Source organism: Chaetodon auriga, chromosome 17 (genome assembly GCF_051107435.1).
Source record: "Chaetodon auriga isolate fChaAug3 chromosome 17, fChaAug3.hap1, whole genome shotgun sequence".
NCBI lineage: Eukaryota > Metazoa > Chordata > Actinopteri > Chaetodontiformes > Chaetodontidae > Chaetodon > Chaetodon auriga.
The window spans coordinates 23235517-23252679 of NC_135090.1; the positions used below are offsets into that span (position 1 = coordinate 23235517).

At 47.4% G+C, this 17163-nt stretch overlaps 1 protein-coding gene across 2 annotated transcripts in view; it reads right to left on the minus strand.

Moving 5' to 3' along the window:
• The window catches only part of LOC143334974 (glutamate receptor ionotropic, kainate 5-like), a 145225-nt gene that overhangs the window by 34217 nt on the left and 93845 nt on the right, over nucleotides 1-17163 (minus strand). For both annotated transcript variants that reach the window (XM_076754048.1, XM_076754047.1), the window contains exons 3-6: nucleotides 12580-12738; nucleotides 3449-3613; nucleotides 2294-2391; nucleotides 951-1116 (exon numbers count right to left, since the gene is read on the minus strand). In XM_076754048.1, the coding sequence (XP_076610163.1) occupies nucleotides 951-1116; nucleotides 2294-2391; nucleotides 3449-3613; nucleotides 12580-12688 (538 nt within the window). In that variant the 5' untranslated portion in view covers nucleotides 12689-12738. The remainder of the gene's footprint in view (nucleotides 1-950; nucleotides 1117-2293; nucleotides 2392-3448; nucleotides 3614-12579; nucleotides 12739-17163) is intronic.

Below are 17163 nucleotides of genomic sequence, written 5' to 3' on the forward strand. Positions count from 1 at the left end.
TTTGCACAAATACAATTTAAAACACATTCAGAGGGAAATTATTCTGCTTTGTTTCATTTTTAAAATGTTTCCTGAGTAACTCTGAGAAGAGGCTGCTGCTCCTGGATCATTTCAGCGTTAATATTCACAGCCGGTCGTCCTCCCGTCTCGTTCCCTCGTCTGGCCGTGACAGAAGCAGCTAATCGCCGCCATAAAGCCTTCATCACGGCGCCGCTGTCTTTAACGGCCTGACAGCAGCGTTCATGACAACAACGCCGGCCTGTTAAACAGCACGGCTAACAGGCCGAGGATACGGCTAAACGCCGAGAGTCTGACAGGACAGAGATCGAGGAAGAGGAGGAGAGAGGAGGAAAGACTACAGCAGCCATGATGAGTGAATGAGTTAAACTTCAGAGAGATCAGAGCCTGATGATCAGCATCAAACACGTCACACAAACAGACTCAATGTTTCCGTCTTTGCCCTCATCCCACCGTAGATTTTACTCCTCCTTCAAATCATTTTTCCTCCCTTCACGATGTCCAAATTATCCCCACATCGCATTAGAAAGTCCGCCTGCAGCCCTCTTTGAGGGAGAAACCCGCACTTTGTGATTTGACACCACCTGCTTTCAAATAACAGTTTGAAGCCCGAGCCTCAAACTCTGAGCGAAGACTGCAGCGTCTGAAAAAGTGCTCGATGTGAAGAAACCCCAGCTGCTCCCTGTGCAGCACATTCAGCCACTCAGCACTTCTTCAAGTATCTAATACAGCGCTGAGCGATGGAACATCCAGAGGCGAGCAGATAAACATGAGTAATGAGTCAGGAGCTTCGCCTCAGCTCCTGAAGTTACCAGAGAGGAAAAAAACCTCGTGAGGAGGACGGATAAAACCACGGAGAGACCAGCCAGAAGCAGAGTCACAGCGGCCTCAAAGGCAGAGCTGAAGCATCACACACACTCACACACACTCACACTCTGCTTTGGCACAGATGAGGCTGGCCGTCGGGTAGCCGAAGGAGCGCAGGATGGATCCGATGGCCAGGCTCAGGTCCTCGTTACTCGGGTAAAGCGTCACCGAGGCGAAGCGAAGGTACGGCAGCTTCGGGGTTTCCTCCGGTCCGATCTTCACGTGAGGGATCTGAGAGGAGGAGGGAGAACCAAGATCTGAAGTGAGGGGAGGACATCAAGAAACAAACATCATGAAAGCAGACTTCAAATCAAATCACAGCTTTAGTCAGACTCTGACGCTCGCTGATGATCCACACTTTGTTCAGCTTCAAAAAGAAACACAACAAAGCGTTGATCGTCAGCCATATTAGAGAAGTGTTTCATCTGGAAATCACAGCTTGTGTTCACCAGCTGAAGCGTTACAGGACTTGTTGATTGTTTTTTGGGAGAAACAGAAAGAATTTTAGCATCATTTTAAAAAGGGAAAGTTGGGTTGATCCTCTGGAGAGCAGCAACCAGCTCAGCAAATTCCCCAGCTGTCATCAAATCTTTGGGTTCAACAGAACATTTTTGGCCTGTTGGTGGCGCTAAAGGGAAGCTCAGAGGTCACCAAACTCACAAAGGGTCTTCATACGGGGACCATGAACCTGAACGTCACTGTACAGCTAAACCTGTTCCACCACAGGAACCTCTCCAGGAAGCTCAGGCTCATGAACCCTGACCCGCCTGTGGACTGGAGGAACCTGAAAGAGCTCTGGAAAAACCTGGACTCGACCTAAGGAGCAAGTGTGCACCTTAAAGAGCGTGGAGAACTTTTCCCATTAACTTCAGAGACTCAGAGTTTTGCAGCGGCTCTGTTTCAGCGTGACGTCCACAGAGCAAAGACCCTGAGACCGACGCTGTCTCCATTTCAAATGAGCGACAAATTGAAAATGAATCACATCAGTGATGAGTGAAGAATCAGGTCAGAGGCCAAACGTCTGATCCGCCGCTCAGCGGTTTAACCTGCGTTCACACCTGCAGAGGTTTGAACAGTAAACTGTAATTAGCTCAGCTGGGCTTCACTCTGATCTGAGAGCTTATCTTAAATCCAAGCAGAGAATCCCATAATGTGAGAGCTGTCAGGCGAAGACATCAGGACGAAGAAGACGGAGACGGACTCGTGTCGGTTAAACAGGACTTTAACAAGCTGCCTGAGACTTCAGCTGCCTCACGTCAGCACGCCTGTCCTCAACATGGGTTCATTTAAAGAGGAGCGGACAGATGAAGATGTTTCTGAACGGGTCTCGTACTTTAATCGAGGGTTTCCATGTCGTCGTACGCACACTGTGGCACTCTGGCCTCACTCTGAGGGTCATGTGACTCACCTCTTTCTCTCCACAGATGTGACTGATGGTGGAGCCGGAGGCGGGGCTGGAGGCGGGGCCAATCACAGCGACTACGCCCTTCGGCAGGATCTGACACACTGAAACAAACAAAAACAGAAGGTTTGTGTTCACACGCAGCTGAGACGCAGCAGCACGATGATCCGTTCAGTCTGTGTCTCCTGATACATCTGAATTATTACAATATTCACGCTCTCTCAGCTGGCTTTGGTCTCGAGGGCCTGAGGGAAAAATCTGCCTCTGAAAACAAAAACTGCTTTTATTTTCAGAATTTTTAATGAAACAGAAACAAAAGGTGCTTCTCATTTTTCATTCAGGTCTCCGTAATGTAAATCATTGAATTTTAGGCTGAAGACTGGAGTTAAGGTTAGAGTGAGTCTATGTGATGTCCCCAAAAATGATGGAAACACAGCTGTGTGTGTGTGTGTGTGTGTGTGTGTGTGTGTGTGTGTGTGTGTGTGTGTGTGTGTGTGTGTGTGTGTGTGTGTGTGTGTGTGTGTAGCGCTCTGCTCTGACAGGAAACATTAACTGTCTCCACTGGGAAGTCTGTCTTTGTGCCGCTGGCGGTTCATAATCAATAAACATCCACAGCAGGTGCTCGTGCAGAACGCTGCGAGCCTTCCGGTCTCGATGACCTCCGCATGACACCAAAACTACACCCTCTGAATCTGTAAGACAGCGCCATCGTCCATCTGTCCTTCTGTCCTGTCTGCTTCCAGCATGCTCGAGCTGAAACTCGTCAGTGGTCACGGACTCGACTGAACGGTTTCTGAACCAGTTTGACTCAAACTGACACAGAACTTTTCTGTCCTCCAGAGCAGAAACCCGCCTTTGGCCGATCAGGACGCTCATAGAAACACCAATAACATGGTGGTGGAAACTGGTGGGAGGCCTTCAGGTATTTCTACACCTTTCGCGCCTCCTTGGCGGGGCTCTGTTGGACAGGTGTCATATTTGAAGTGCAGGTTCAGGTGGTTGAACTGTTTGCACCTGCTGCTGAGCTGACCTGCCTCGTTAAATAAAGTTTTTATTGCTGCTTCCTCAATGAAGTTTACCTGTCAGAGTGAAGAGCGACGGCGCTTGCAACCACACGAGGAAGATGAAGAAGAGAAAACGAAGGGCAGGACGGCCACTTACTGGTGTCGGTGGTGTCGTACTGGGAGTCCTTCTGCAGCTCGTAGACGTCCACCTCCACCCTCGCCTGGGACGGGCCGTCCATCAGACTGTTGATGTTCTCCCTCGCCAGAGCCAGCGCCAGACGCTCGCCGCGACCGCACACTGACTGGTCATCCAAAATGGCCGCTGACGGGAGAGAAGGTTGAGAAGTGATGAGCAGAGAGGATCATGGCGAGACCTTCATCATCTCTAAAATCCATCATCATTAACTGGAACATCATCTTCGTCAGCAGAGGTTACAACATTCACCAGCTGCCTCAACACACGTGAGTATTTACAGTTCATGATACTAGTACACACAGTTACTCAAGTACAGCACTTCAGTACACCATTGAGAGTTTATACAATTCAACAGAGTTAAAGATGAAAGCAGCGTATCTGGTGTGTCACCTCTTAGTGTGCAGTCAGTGTAGTTTTGTCTCCTCGTCATGTTTCAGATGTCTGAGTTTCCTCTAAACTGCTCAGACGTCTTTATTGCAGTAACTGAAATATACTTCATGTACAAATATTTCACTAAACAAGCAAAGAGGAAAGTCCAGAACATGAACAGAAACGCGTGTGAGCAGCGATCAGCGTGGAACAGGAGGAAACAGCAGGTGTGATCAGACTCCAGGTACAATGCCTTCTACTACAGGTGTGAGTGATCCAGGTGAGACAGAGAAACGTGGAGCAAACATGGATCTGATGCTTTAAACAGGAAGCAGCAGCTGAGAACGACTCGTCATCCTTTCTATTTCCCCCCGCAGTGAGGGGAGACGACCTGGTGGCTGTGCAGTCACACCTGCCATGATTATTTCTGTCGCCGCCTCCCCGCTGACTCGCCCGCTTTGAATATCGAGCACGCCGAAAAAGGCGAGCGCGCGATCGCAAACGACGAGGACGCACTCAGACGGCAGGTGGAGCGAGCAGGTGACCAGCAGGTGAATCATCTCTGCTGCTGACACCTGATCTGAGGACCAGATCTGATTTTCAGGACCTGATCCGGAGCCTGTTTAGATGTTTTCACGGTGTAATTCATCCTTCCTCATTTCCGTGTTTGAGCCGCACGCCGCAGAGCAAAGACACCGAACAACGAGCCGAAGAATCAAAGCGAATATGCTGCTGAGGCTCAGTAACAAGCAGAGAGTCTGCCGCCGCTGCTGGTGCTCGCTCTGGATTTGATTTGTGCTCCTTAAATAATTAACGCCTCTCGGGGCGAACTGGGGGCGATTTATCGTGTCCTTCCTCAGAAAGACTGTTGTGGATTTTTGCAGTTTAGGAAACCACAAAGCAGGCCAGATGGTTCGTGTTGAGTCAGCTCAGCTCTCCGAGTCACTGTGGAGTGAACAAACTCCTCAGGAACATGAACATTAAAGAAACATCAGAGTCTGCTTCACCGACATCTGAGCATCTGTACCCGAGACGCATCGTCCCCTCTTAAGCTTGGTTTAGGCTTCGGCGTCGCGGCGACGCCGTACCTACGGCGTACACCCTACGCCGTCACTGAGCATTCGTAGTTCTGCGTCGAGGGAACGCGTTGCTCCGCAATTCACCGCCAAGCCGCTAGGGGGGTGCGGCTGTGTCTTTGTATGGTTTCGGGGGGCTCTTGCTGCCGCGAAGAGGAGTTGTAGAGGTGGTCGTACTTGCGTACCTCCTCGATAATTCTTTCTTCGGCTTGGTCCAGTTTTTCTTGTAGCTCTCACCACAGAAACTTTGAAAATGGCGGTGTTGTTGCGCTGCGACCATAGGGCTGCGACTGAACCGAAAATTACGTTCTGAATGGACCAATCACAGTCCTCGACGTTCACGTCACGACGCGTCGACGCGACGCGTAGTCAGGATTTTTTGGAGGTGCGCGTCAGGCTACGGCGTAGGGTCCGCGTAGGGGTCTGCGTCGACGGCGTAGGTACGGCGTCGCCGCGACGCAGAAGCCTAAACCAAGCTTTAGGACACCTCTGTCCTCTGACAATTACATTACTGACGGCGGCCGAACTGAGCTCAGCTCATCGTGCTGCTTTACGTCCAGGCTGCTGAAACACTTTGGTTTTAGTAGCAGGAGTACTTCAGAAGTACTGAGAGTTAAAGAAGATGCACTCTAAAGCCTGTGCCCTAAATATGAAGGTGCAGCCGGTTAGCTTAGCTTAGCATTAAGACTGGAAACAAAGGGAAACAGCTAGCTGGGCTCTGTCCGAAGGAAACAAAATCAGGCTGATGTGTGATCACGGACATTTTGGAGGGATGAGATTTCTACCTGACAACACCATGCTGGATTTTTAAGATAAAATGTGAGTGAGCAGGAAGGAGCTGAGGCTGCAGGAGTCATGAACAGTTTCCCTCTGAGACGGTGGAGCAGAAGAAGAAAAGCCTCAAATCGACATGCTGGAACAGCCGAAGTGAAACACCCCCTCTTCTTTGTGCTGTGCTGCTCTTTGTCTTATTGGAAAGAGACGATGCTTGTTGGAGCCTAAACAGACTGAGAGGGAGAGCTCAGTGGCTTCCCACAATCCCCGGCGCTCAGAGAGAGGGAGGAAGGAGGAGGAGGATGAAGATGAGAGGGGAGATAAAGAGTCTTCTTCAGCAGCCTCAACAGTGTTCAGACACTATCTGTGTTTACACAATATCTGGTTCTCTGGGTCACTGTGACCACACACACACACACACACACACACACACACACACACACACACACACACACACACAGGTTAACAATGTTGGGAGAAGTAATCACAGACGGTCAAAAACTCGAACTCACCGACTGAGCGGCCATCTTTGTTACTTTGTTGATTGATGTTTTATGCAGCGTCACAGCTGGTTTTAAACCCGCCTCCTTTCTCACCTCCAGGCAGCTGACCAATCAAAGGCCAAACATTCTCACTGTGTAATACAGGTCTGTGTATGATGGAACTACTGCGCAGCTCATCTTGTAAACTTCTTCAGATGAAATGATTCGCTCGTCTTCTTCTTCTGCTGCTCTGTCCCTGTGAACTGAGAGCACGCCGACGCCTCAGTCTCCTGCTGTGACCCTATTTGTTGTGCGTCATGATAAACTTGTGTTCTGTGTTTCATTCCTCGCTCTGTGTTTCCTGTGAATTACCTCCTGACAGCCCTGTTTACCATCTTCTGAGCTGTAAAACAAGCTCCACTCAAATTTAATATCAAATTATGCCGTTTCAACTTCACTTTGCCCCGGTGGCAAACGCCTTCGCTTTTTCCGCCCGCCGGTGCAGAAACGTCATTTTGTATTTATGTATTTAGGAGGTCGTAGAGCGCCGCCGCCGTGCGTTTTGTTCTCGATTTAACCTGAGACACGACCATAAAGCTCCTTTTATCGAGGCAGATGGAGCTCTGCAGGCTGAGTTTATTTCACCCCTGGAGGCGGTGCAACTTCAGGAAAAATTGACTAACAGGCTTTCTTGTCACTTCCCACCTGTGAGCTTCTTGCATTTGACGTTCTTTGATACGATATGGACTCCGGGGGCCGCAGGTAGGTCGACAGATTCAACAAGACGAGACAAAACGGAGGATAAAACGACAACTGGCTTGTGGGCCTGGAGCTGGAGTCATGGCGCTGCAGTCCTCTGGTGGCTGATGTCCTCTCAGAGACAAACAGCTCCTCTGAGCTGGCCAACACAAACGTGTCCATGTTTCTGATGTTGTTTCGCCCAGATGACATAAAGTCAGGCTGAAGTGGAGAGCGGCGGCGTGGCAGCAAACTGCTCCTTGAAGAATTCAGTTCCTCTTGCAGGTAAACAAAGAGGTGAGAGCTCGGAGACTGATGACTCTTATCCACGTTTTAACTTCCACATTAAATCTGAGTATTTCAGTCACGCTAGCGATGTGGCGCCTGGCTCGGCGGTCTCAGCCGCTCTCAAATATCTCTGGTTGGACTGCCATGAAATTTGGTTCAGAGATTCGTGCTCCCGTCAGGATGAACTTAAACTAACAGCAGCCTGCTCACCTGCTTTCAGGCAGTTGTTAGCGAGGTGGCCGCTACCTGGATGGCAAATATGGAAAAATGGACCTGAAGGAAACCTTTGAGGGTCAGGAGTTCATCTCCACCAGCACAGACATCTGAAGAGTCCACAATGAAGGCCGAACCAAGAGCTAAAGCTACATTAATGGAACACATTACAGAGTTCAGTAATGTAGTTAGTTTTTTAACGAGGTAACGAGTAACCAGTTTTCAGTAATGTTTGATATTTAGGAGTTGAAAGGAACAGCGATTAAATATTGAGTAGAAACCTGCAGCAGTGGTCTCCCACGTTTTTCAGATCGGTTAAGATTTGAAAATCCTCTCGAGCGCACAGACGTGAAACAACTGGAAGAAATTCTTGTCAAAGTGACAGAAAATGACAAATTTCAATTTTTCTTGTCTTTTTACATTTCATTTGATTTCAGTCATTTGTTTATTTACTCGTCCGATTATCAGTCTTGTGTGCGTGTTTGTGACCTTTAGCTTGGAGCTGGTGGCTTGAACGGGCTCAGAGGTCGCACAGAGGGGAACAAAGTTTGCTCCACCAAAGGATGAAATTGATATTCAGTTTGGGTTTTTCTCCAAAATGAGACATTTGCCTTTTCAAATAAAAACTGACACCTTCACTTACAAAATGAGCTGTGTCCCAGATTTGAAAAATGTACTTTAAGCTCTTTTTTAAAGGATTAATGTTACAGCCGTCCTGCGGTGACAAACTACCTTCGCACACTAGCTTCTCTGTAGTTTAGAGATATTTATTGATGAACTTAAGCTAATGAATCCTTCAGAATGACTGATAGCACAGGTTGAAATAATTCATGGAGGTTTTTATCTGCAGCTGAAGGACACTGATGCTGCTGAATTGTTAAAATCCTTCACTACAATATTTATGCACTTGACTTGATTTTTAATCCTGCCAGAGGAGAAAGTATCTGCACGCTGATGAAGATTTATTTCAGACTCTTTTGATTTTCAACACTATAAATCACCGCTTTGCGTCAGTGCACAGGGTGGACACAATAACATGAACAGCTGTGCAATGCAATGCAATCCTCACCACAGCAAGCTTCACTCTGACTTTTCTGCAAAATTGTTAAACTGGATCTCAAAGTTTGCGCCGTTCATCCCAAAGAACGTTTCCTCTCTCTCGCTGACCATGTTGCATAGATGTCTTTTTGTCTTTTTACAATGGAGGTCTATGGGGAAAACAGATCTTGTCATGATTCGGACTCCTCACATGGTTCCCACCTCTCTTGATATGGTCTGACCACTATTTGTTTCTGTTTAAAAGTTAGATGTGTTCAATCTCACATCTGCATATGAAAGCTTAGCATAAGGAACCGAATCTCCACAGGTTGACAAGCCTTCCTGAAGTCACTGTACCCGGCTGATGTTCGTCATTTTAACACCACCACCACCTTAAAGGGAAACTCCAGGTTGCATAAAGCCTTCAGTGTCGCAGAGGAAGCTGTGTGAAGTCTAATAAATGTCTAATAAACTCGAGTCAGCGTCGGTTAAAGACTACAAGTTTGATGCTGAATCAAATCTGTTGGTGTGGAGTCAGACCTCTGCAGCTGCTGCTCATCTCTGCTACAGGCTACACGCTACGTTAGCCACTACTAGCAAAACACACCGAAAACTCTGACTCAAATTGTTAAGTTGCATTGTGGGTAATGTAGGCACCAAGTGATGTAACTTCTTTAACTATGCATCACAAGTCCAACATTGTTACAGGAGTGCAATGAGAAGCACTCTTTTCAAACACCTATTGTCATGTTAAGCAAGTTAGCATGAGAACGCTAGCACTTAGCATCCTGTGCCTGAGTGCAGCTTCACAGAGCTGCTAGCATGGCTGAAGAAGTTTTATGGCCCTTCAGAGGCGAAGCCCTCAGGAGCAAACTGAGTCAATCAGCCCCGTTTGAATCAACAGTCTGCTCTTCCTCTGCAGCGATGACGTCTTCGTCAACCTTCTGATACCCAGACCGACTCCTGATTGTCTCTGCTCCGCTATCAGCATCTCTGAACACTAATTGGTATTTGACTGGAATTTATTGACCTGTGAGCCGGTGTGGCGGCTCGGCCGGAGACCTGCAACATAAACACAAAGTTGCTCTAATTACAGCCACCGTTCGTGATCTCATCTGGGTCGTCTCTCAGCGTGACGGCGATGAATCTGCTCGTTAAACGTATGTGATTGATAATTAGAGCTGAATCATTCTTGTTTGTGATTTGATTGCTGCTCATGTGAAGTGCTGGTTATAATTGCATCTTTGGAGGCCTTGTTTCCACCAATAAGAAGTTGTCTGAGGACACAGTCTGTGGAGATTTTGTGATTCACTGGAACTCATCCTTTGTTATAAGATGAAGTTTGAGTGTTTGGCTGGTTTTGGTGCAGGTTTGTGGCCGTATTGGGTAAAGGGAGATCGCTGGGCATCATCACTGTTTTCCTTCTTTTGCTCTCCTAACGTGTCATTTGGTTCATTGATCTGTTCGAAGTCAGGCTGCGACAGACACTGACAGACAGATGGCTCATCCAATCGCCTGCCGGGTGCCGTCTGAAAGTGTCTGCCCTTTTTCCAAACAGTTTCCATGGACGACTCTTCAGACGGTTGTGTGTGATAAACCCTGTGGAGCGTCGGGTTAAGGAGGAGCGTCTGTGGTGGAAGTGTTGTGGAAAGAAGAAGAATGGAGAAGGAGACGCAGCAGAGTGTTATTTCCTTCATTTGGTGCAGATTATTGTTCAGATTGAGGCCTGACGATCGTCTGGTGTTTGGTTACCTGGACACAGGACAAACTGTACCAGACTTTTGACTGCTGGCAGTTTCCCACCACCAGCCGATCCTTGAATGACAAAAACACCTTCATACAGTCATTTTTATTCCTCCGCTGCTGAATCATGGACCTTGAAAATTTGGATATAGCTGAGTGTGTTGGAGTGGAACTAAATTATATTTTCCAGCACCTAGGGAGAGAAATACAGCTAAAAGGAAACATTCACGCACCTGAACACGGTCAAAAAGCATTTTTGGCTGAATCTAAACACAGACGGTCTTGTTGATCGGAGGGGTTTTTTTTTTTGTTTGTTTTACAAAAGCAGTTTTCTTTCAGCAGTTTGAGTTTGTGTAAGTTTATTCAACCTATTTTAACCTGATTCCATTAAACGTAACGTTGAGAAAAACACATTTAGAGGTATTCAGTGGGAACCAATGGGCTTGTAGCTGACAGCCACAGACAGGAAGTTCAGAGACGGATGAACGCGTCGTGGTTTCACTCCACATCGTGAAGATTTGCTGACATAAAACCACAGAATTAAAACCAACCGTTTCCTTTAAACTTGAGGTGAAATTGGTTAAATTGAACCCTTTAAAGATGAATTCATATTTTTAAATCAATCACGGGTCTTGTCTTGATACTTCTATTTAAAGCTGAATTCACTCTTTCATCTCCATGATGTCATCAGTGAGGGTGAACTGTGACTTCTGCTATTTTCACTGGAACTCCACTCACCTGACATAAAAGCACCGTGTGTGTTAGTGTGTGCGCGTGTGCATGTGCGAGCGTCAGAAAGCTGTTATAAATGGAGGAGTGAAAGGTGAGCCATTACACATCGCCAGTCGACCTAGTTGCCATGGCAGCTCGCATGTAGTAAGTGCCCGCCAGTTGTGCTGGAGGCTGGCGTGATAAAAGCAGCGGCGGGGATTTGAACTGAGGGCCATCAGGGCTGAGAGATGAACATGAGAAGAAGCCTTATCTGCTGCGAGGAGAGAGCTGAACTTTCACTTCCAGTGGTAAGTCTCTGCTTTTACTGGAGTTAATCTTCCTCTGCGGGGCGTGATGGGAGCAGGAAGTGAGACGCCATAGCAGAGTGGCGCTCGGCCTGATCGTGAAGGGGAGTCACGGAGACGCTTCCTGATCCAGCTCCTGCCCAGTTTATTTGCGCCTACAAATGATCCAACCTGGGACGGGAACAAACCGAGGAGCGAAGGAGAGGAAGTGGAAACGGCGAGCGAGCGGCGGAGACAAAGGGACGCCTCGAGGGGCTGGCAAAACGGCAAACAAAGCAAACAGATAGTGTGAAGGAATCAAGATGGCAAACAGAGACAGAGGTGGGCGGCGAGAGGAGAAACAAAACGAGAAGGGAGCACAGGAGGAGGCACAAAAACAACAAGACGGAGGAGTAACGAGTGAGGAGGAGCATGTAAAAATAGAGGCGATGCAGAGGAAGAGTGTTTTTATCTGTTAACACGTTCAAACAGAAGAGAAAAGACGATTAATATGGAGAATGGAGTTCAGAGGCAGAGGGATCCTGGGTAAAAAGCAGTACTGCGTAGTGACAGCGTGAGGGCCACGAGTCGTCTAAAGGCCCCCCCACACCCGATCGAGACCTGAATAAACACAAACAGCAGGATGCTGAGCTTAACGTACTGCAATATTTACACATGTGCAGTATTTCAACTGGGTGTCGGTCTCGACTAGTCTCGAGTAAAAGCTGTATTAAGGTCCAGCTACCACTAACCGAACATTTCCTACAGCTGCAGCTTCACATTAAGAGCATTTAAATGACGAATTTGCTTTTATTTTGAAGTTGTCACAGGAAATGAACCGTGTTTGTCAGTGAGACCGACACTGAGCGCTGTCGTTCATCAGAAACGCATCTACAAGACGAGACAGCGGCCATTTTCTGACAGCGGTTTGACACGTGGCAGGAAGCAGGAAGTATCTGTAATAAATTCACCAATCACTGTCAAGATGCTTCAGTTCGGAAACAAAGTGATGTTCTGATGAGCTGACAACACGTTTCCACCCGGAGGGTTACAGGATCAACTCCAGGCCCGTTCATGTCCCCGGTATGTCCGTATCATCAGTAAACTAATTCCTTTGTTTGAAGTTTGATTTCTCTGGTAATTGAAGCTGCAACCCAAACATGAACCCTTTATCTTATTTTAAGACTGTGAAAATATCTCCTGTCAGCTAGCTTTGCTTGACTGAAGCAGCGCATGCTAAACTGTTGGGAACATACACAGCGTTTGTCTATCAAGACTCAAACAGGAACATGGAGTTTAAAACTCTACTCTAAAGGTTCTCCGTGCTGCAGAAATGTGGATAGCGGACTCGAACGCGTCACGGTGACAGTACTCACCCATCCGGACGGCAGAGAGGGTGTTGGCCTGGCTGAAGGAGAGCGGTGCCATGGTCAGCAGCAGGACGACGACGTAAATCGACAGCAGCAGTGCTGGCAGAGCCGGCATCTTCCACTGCTCCTCATGGAGAATGGTCTGCTGGCCGCCTGTACCGCCACCTGCAGGACAGGAGGATTCATGACTGCTGCATCCACAATAATCTCCCACAGGTCACATATTCAGCTTTCACTCTACAGGTAGCATCATCCTCTGCCACACCTGTTCATCCACACCTGAGCCTCAGCCTGTAAAAACTCATCCAGACATCAAATCAACACGCAGCTATGAAGCTGCTGCTCCATAAACACACATCGTCTGTCACCACACAGTAACACTGTTCATGAGCACGTCGTCATTTTAGTCACGCGCTGCTGTACACAGAAACATTTGGTACATTCGACGTGTTAGCACCGACTCCACGTTGTCAAAATAAGACTCACACTGAAGAGAAATCAGCTTTTTAAAGAAACAACAACCAGGAGCAGCAGCAGGTGTGCCGTCGCAAAAACAAAAGGCAACAGCTGATAGCTTGTTTCTGTTCGTAGCATTAGCGCTGCTAGCTTGAAGGTTGTTGCTTGGTAACGGCAACACGCTGTCACTGGTCACCTATTTCAGATGGCCGACGGCAGACTTACACCCAGAACAGTGAACCATGTTTTTCATCAGATAATAAGATAAAATCGAATACATTCAAATAAGTTGAATAAAACAAGAAAAGAGTTAAATACAAAATGAGTGATTTAAAGTGCTGCTTTAAAGGCTTTCCACACCACCAGCTCACGGGTGTTTTCACTTAGTTCAAGCTATCCTGAGGACTCTGGAGGCGTCAATCAAGCGTTCATACATGCTGTTAAGTTTTCCTGCACCTGTTCAGGTAAGACATGTGACCTCTTATCCTTCTTATTAAGACGTGAATCCAAGGCGGCGTCCTTCAGGCTCATAAAATGCAGTCAAAGCTGCATTTCACTGGGGGGAAACATGTAAACGAGAGCTGGTCTTCATCAGAAAGCAGCACAGCTGAGACTCTGCAGAGGACGCAGACGTCCCCATGCTGAACACTGACTGTCTGCAGTCTACAGGCTCCTTGTTTGCCAGCTAAAAGAGGACAAAGAAGAAGAGATTCAGCAGTTTCTCTGTCATCCAGGTGTTTCAGAGGGGATGAAGAACAACCTGTGAGACAGCTTAGTGTGGATGCAACCTGAGAGAAAGCAAGAGAGACAGACAGAGACGAGGCAGGCGGAGAAGACAAGAGACTGAGACAAAATGCTGAAATGAGTGGGAGAGAGAAGCACGAGAGACTGGAAAGGAGAAGGAAAAGAGGAGAGAGAGGAGGGAAAGGCTTGAAAGAAAAGGACAACAGTGTGCGAGAGATCAAGAGACGATCACATGTTGCAGAGAGAGAGATTTAAAATGGCTGAGCGAGGGAGCGTGACGAAACGAGTCCAAATCTTCAAAGTAGATTACAGCGACTGAAGCGAGATTTTTTCATTAGCAGGCGTCTGTGTGTGTGTGTGTGTGTGTGTGTGTTTTACATGTTTGCATTCTCAGTACTCAGAGCATCAACACAGTGAGCGCAGAGCACCAACAAACATCCACCGCTGTTCAATCCCATCATGCAACAGCTTCCTCTCTTCGCCTCCGCATGGACACGATGCTCCTCTAACCCGCCAGCAGCACGCTCTTGATTTGTTTAACCCGCCCCTCGCTAAATGTTTATCGCCGCCCTGCCAATGAGGCGTCCCATATGAATTTAAATGAGATCCCCAAATGGAATTTAAATTGGCTTGGGTCAATGGGGACGAGCTGGATGGCAGAGAGCGGGACGTGGGGACGACGGGCGGAAGATAAAAGCGTCCAATGAGCAGGAGGAGGGGGAGGGGAAAGGAGACGTCTGTAATGAGTGATGGAGATGATGTCTGCTCGTGAAGCTGAATGACTGATAGTTATATTAGATAGTGACACTCTGTTGTGTTGATGAGTGCTCGAGGTTTGACTGTCGGTGAACTGAAGTCCTGATCAAAAAGAGGCAAAGATAGAAACAAGGTGATCAGCTGGAGCCAAAGACTTCTTCCAGGTCTCAGCTTCAGGACCAGATGTTCTGCAGATCAGAGGTGGACACTCATCGACCCTCATGGACCCTGGTGGAAACGGGCTCGTGTCTTACGGCTAACGGAGGACGCACAGGAAGACGATTAACCCTCCTGTGTTTACCCTCCACTGTCCTCCCATTTAAGTGTTTTCTCTGAATCTCCCATATCTTTAACCTTTAGACATCAAAAAAAAAGTTGCCTGTAACGTTGAGATAAGACGTGACCCCTCTGGTACAGCACGTGGCAGCATGTAGAATGTTAGCAAAAATACAGACTTTAGTGGATCACACGGAGGGAAAAGTGACAAATCTGCCGAAGAGGAGTTCACCAAAGAGGTGCAGAAACATGCAGCATTCAGAGGATCTGGAGTCCTGAGCAGACATACCTCCACAACGACTCTGCAAACCAACCTGCTGTTTGCCAACGATCCCAGAAACAACGTGAAGGAACCAAAGCGAGAAAGAGAGAAAAGGAAAGGAACAGAGACAGTGAGATGTTAGAGAAGATACGAAGAGAAAAGACTGGAAAAGAGGCTGAAAGAGGGGCGGGGAGATAGAAACAGTAAGGAAAGAGCATGAAGAGAACAATGTGAGTGACAGAAAAGTGGGCAGAGAGAGACGTGATGGTGAGCCGAGACAGGAAACCAGAAACGGCCGCAGGCACAAATAAACAAATGATGATAACAATTAATTAGGGTCTTTCCTGCAGGAAGTGCTATCATGTCAGCTAGCAAACAGAGCCGGCGGGACCCTGCTGATACCAACCGCCACTGCGGTTCACTGCAGCAGCTCCAAGGCTAATCACAGCCTCAACTCTATTAACTGCTTTCAATCCCATCTCATTTTACATTGGAGGCATTTAGCCGACACTCACTCGCAGCGACTTACAGAAAGTGCAGCAGAGCAGGAGGCTTTAAAGTCCCGGTTCATCAGCTTTACGAGTGAAGACGGCGAGGGCCGGCGAGGCGGCGGCCATACGCCAAACAAACATTCCCGAGGACATATGAGACCATATTTGGAGATGATGAAGAGAGTGAAGAGAAGATGTGTGAGAGGTGTTTGTTCGTGCAGAAAGACGACACAATAACGAAGCAGAGATCCATGTTTCTGTAATACCGTAGACTTCAAACATCGGCTTTTCCAGATCGGGAGTATCAGGGAACTCCATCAAGTCTACAGGAACCAGGAGGGAATTTCACAAACACTGAAAATACAAACAAGCTGTCAAGTCAACAGGTTGATGTTCAACGATCTTACATTTTCCTCAACAGAATTATGACATCAGGACGATGTAACTGCACACTGCAACAAAAGAACGGTGCTGTTTCTTTACTTTCCATGTTTTCTGCACGGATAATCAGCGAGTGACGCTGACTTTTCTATGCCTGTTAGCTTTAGCCTCAGCCTGTTAGCATGACATCATGCATGTCACCATGAAGTGCATATTTACCTGCTCTGTGAGAGTCAGCTGGAAACATTCAAAAGTAAGCCTGAGGAAGCATTTTGAACTAAGTCATGGAGCAAATTTTAGCTTACGTAGCTAGCTAGCTAGATAAAAAAATAACCATGAATTCTGTTGTAGATCTGCAAGATTATCACTACAAACTGCATATGAGCATCTGCAGCACGAGAACGAGAAGCTTTAACAGGACTAGCTTAGCTAACGGTCGACCATACACAAACAAAACCGCAAATATGAAGCAAACATGCAAGAGCACATCATAAAGCTTCGTCAGAAACAACAGACCGTCTGATAATTTGATGTAAGTTAACAAAACGTGAGCAGTGACAGTGGAAGCAGCAGTAAACCACTGCAGGGTTTAGGGGGAGGTGGTAAAATGGGGAAACAATAATAGCCTGACATAAACCTGGAACATCAGTGTTGATTCATCCATCCACCAGCCTGACTGTACAATACGTTACGTAACATCACACACTTTGTGCTTTGGCTCTCACTGCTCGCAGACGACAGAAATCCCTGAAGAAGAACAGCTTTAGAGATTCAGCTCTGCAGGACAAAAGCATCGCCAGCATTTCAAACTCAACTGAAGCTGCTTCGGTCAACATGAACACATTTCTCATCACAGAAGGTTAGACAACACGCCTTTTAATCTTCAAAACCCAAACCATCCCTCCTCTCCACCTGCAGCTCCATCGTCACAGTGGCGCTTTAAAGGTTATATTGTAAATTTGACTTTCCTGCTTCATGCCTGACCTGCTCACCGCCTCATTCAGCAAGAGGTGGAAACGTCAGAGCCGGCTGTGAGCTTCTCTGATGTGAAGGATGATATCTGCCCCACCTCTTTTCAGATGCAATTAAAGAGTAAGAGGAAGCTCCAACCCAACAAAGAGGAGCGCTTTGGATAAAGCACTTTGTCTGTCTGGTAATGGCCCTTAATGCTCACCAAAATATAGGATATTAGCTTTCCCTCCCTTCAGGGGATAAGGAGATTTT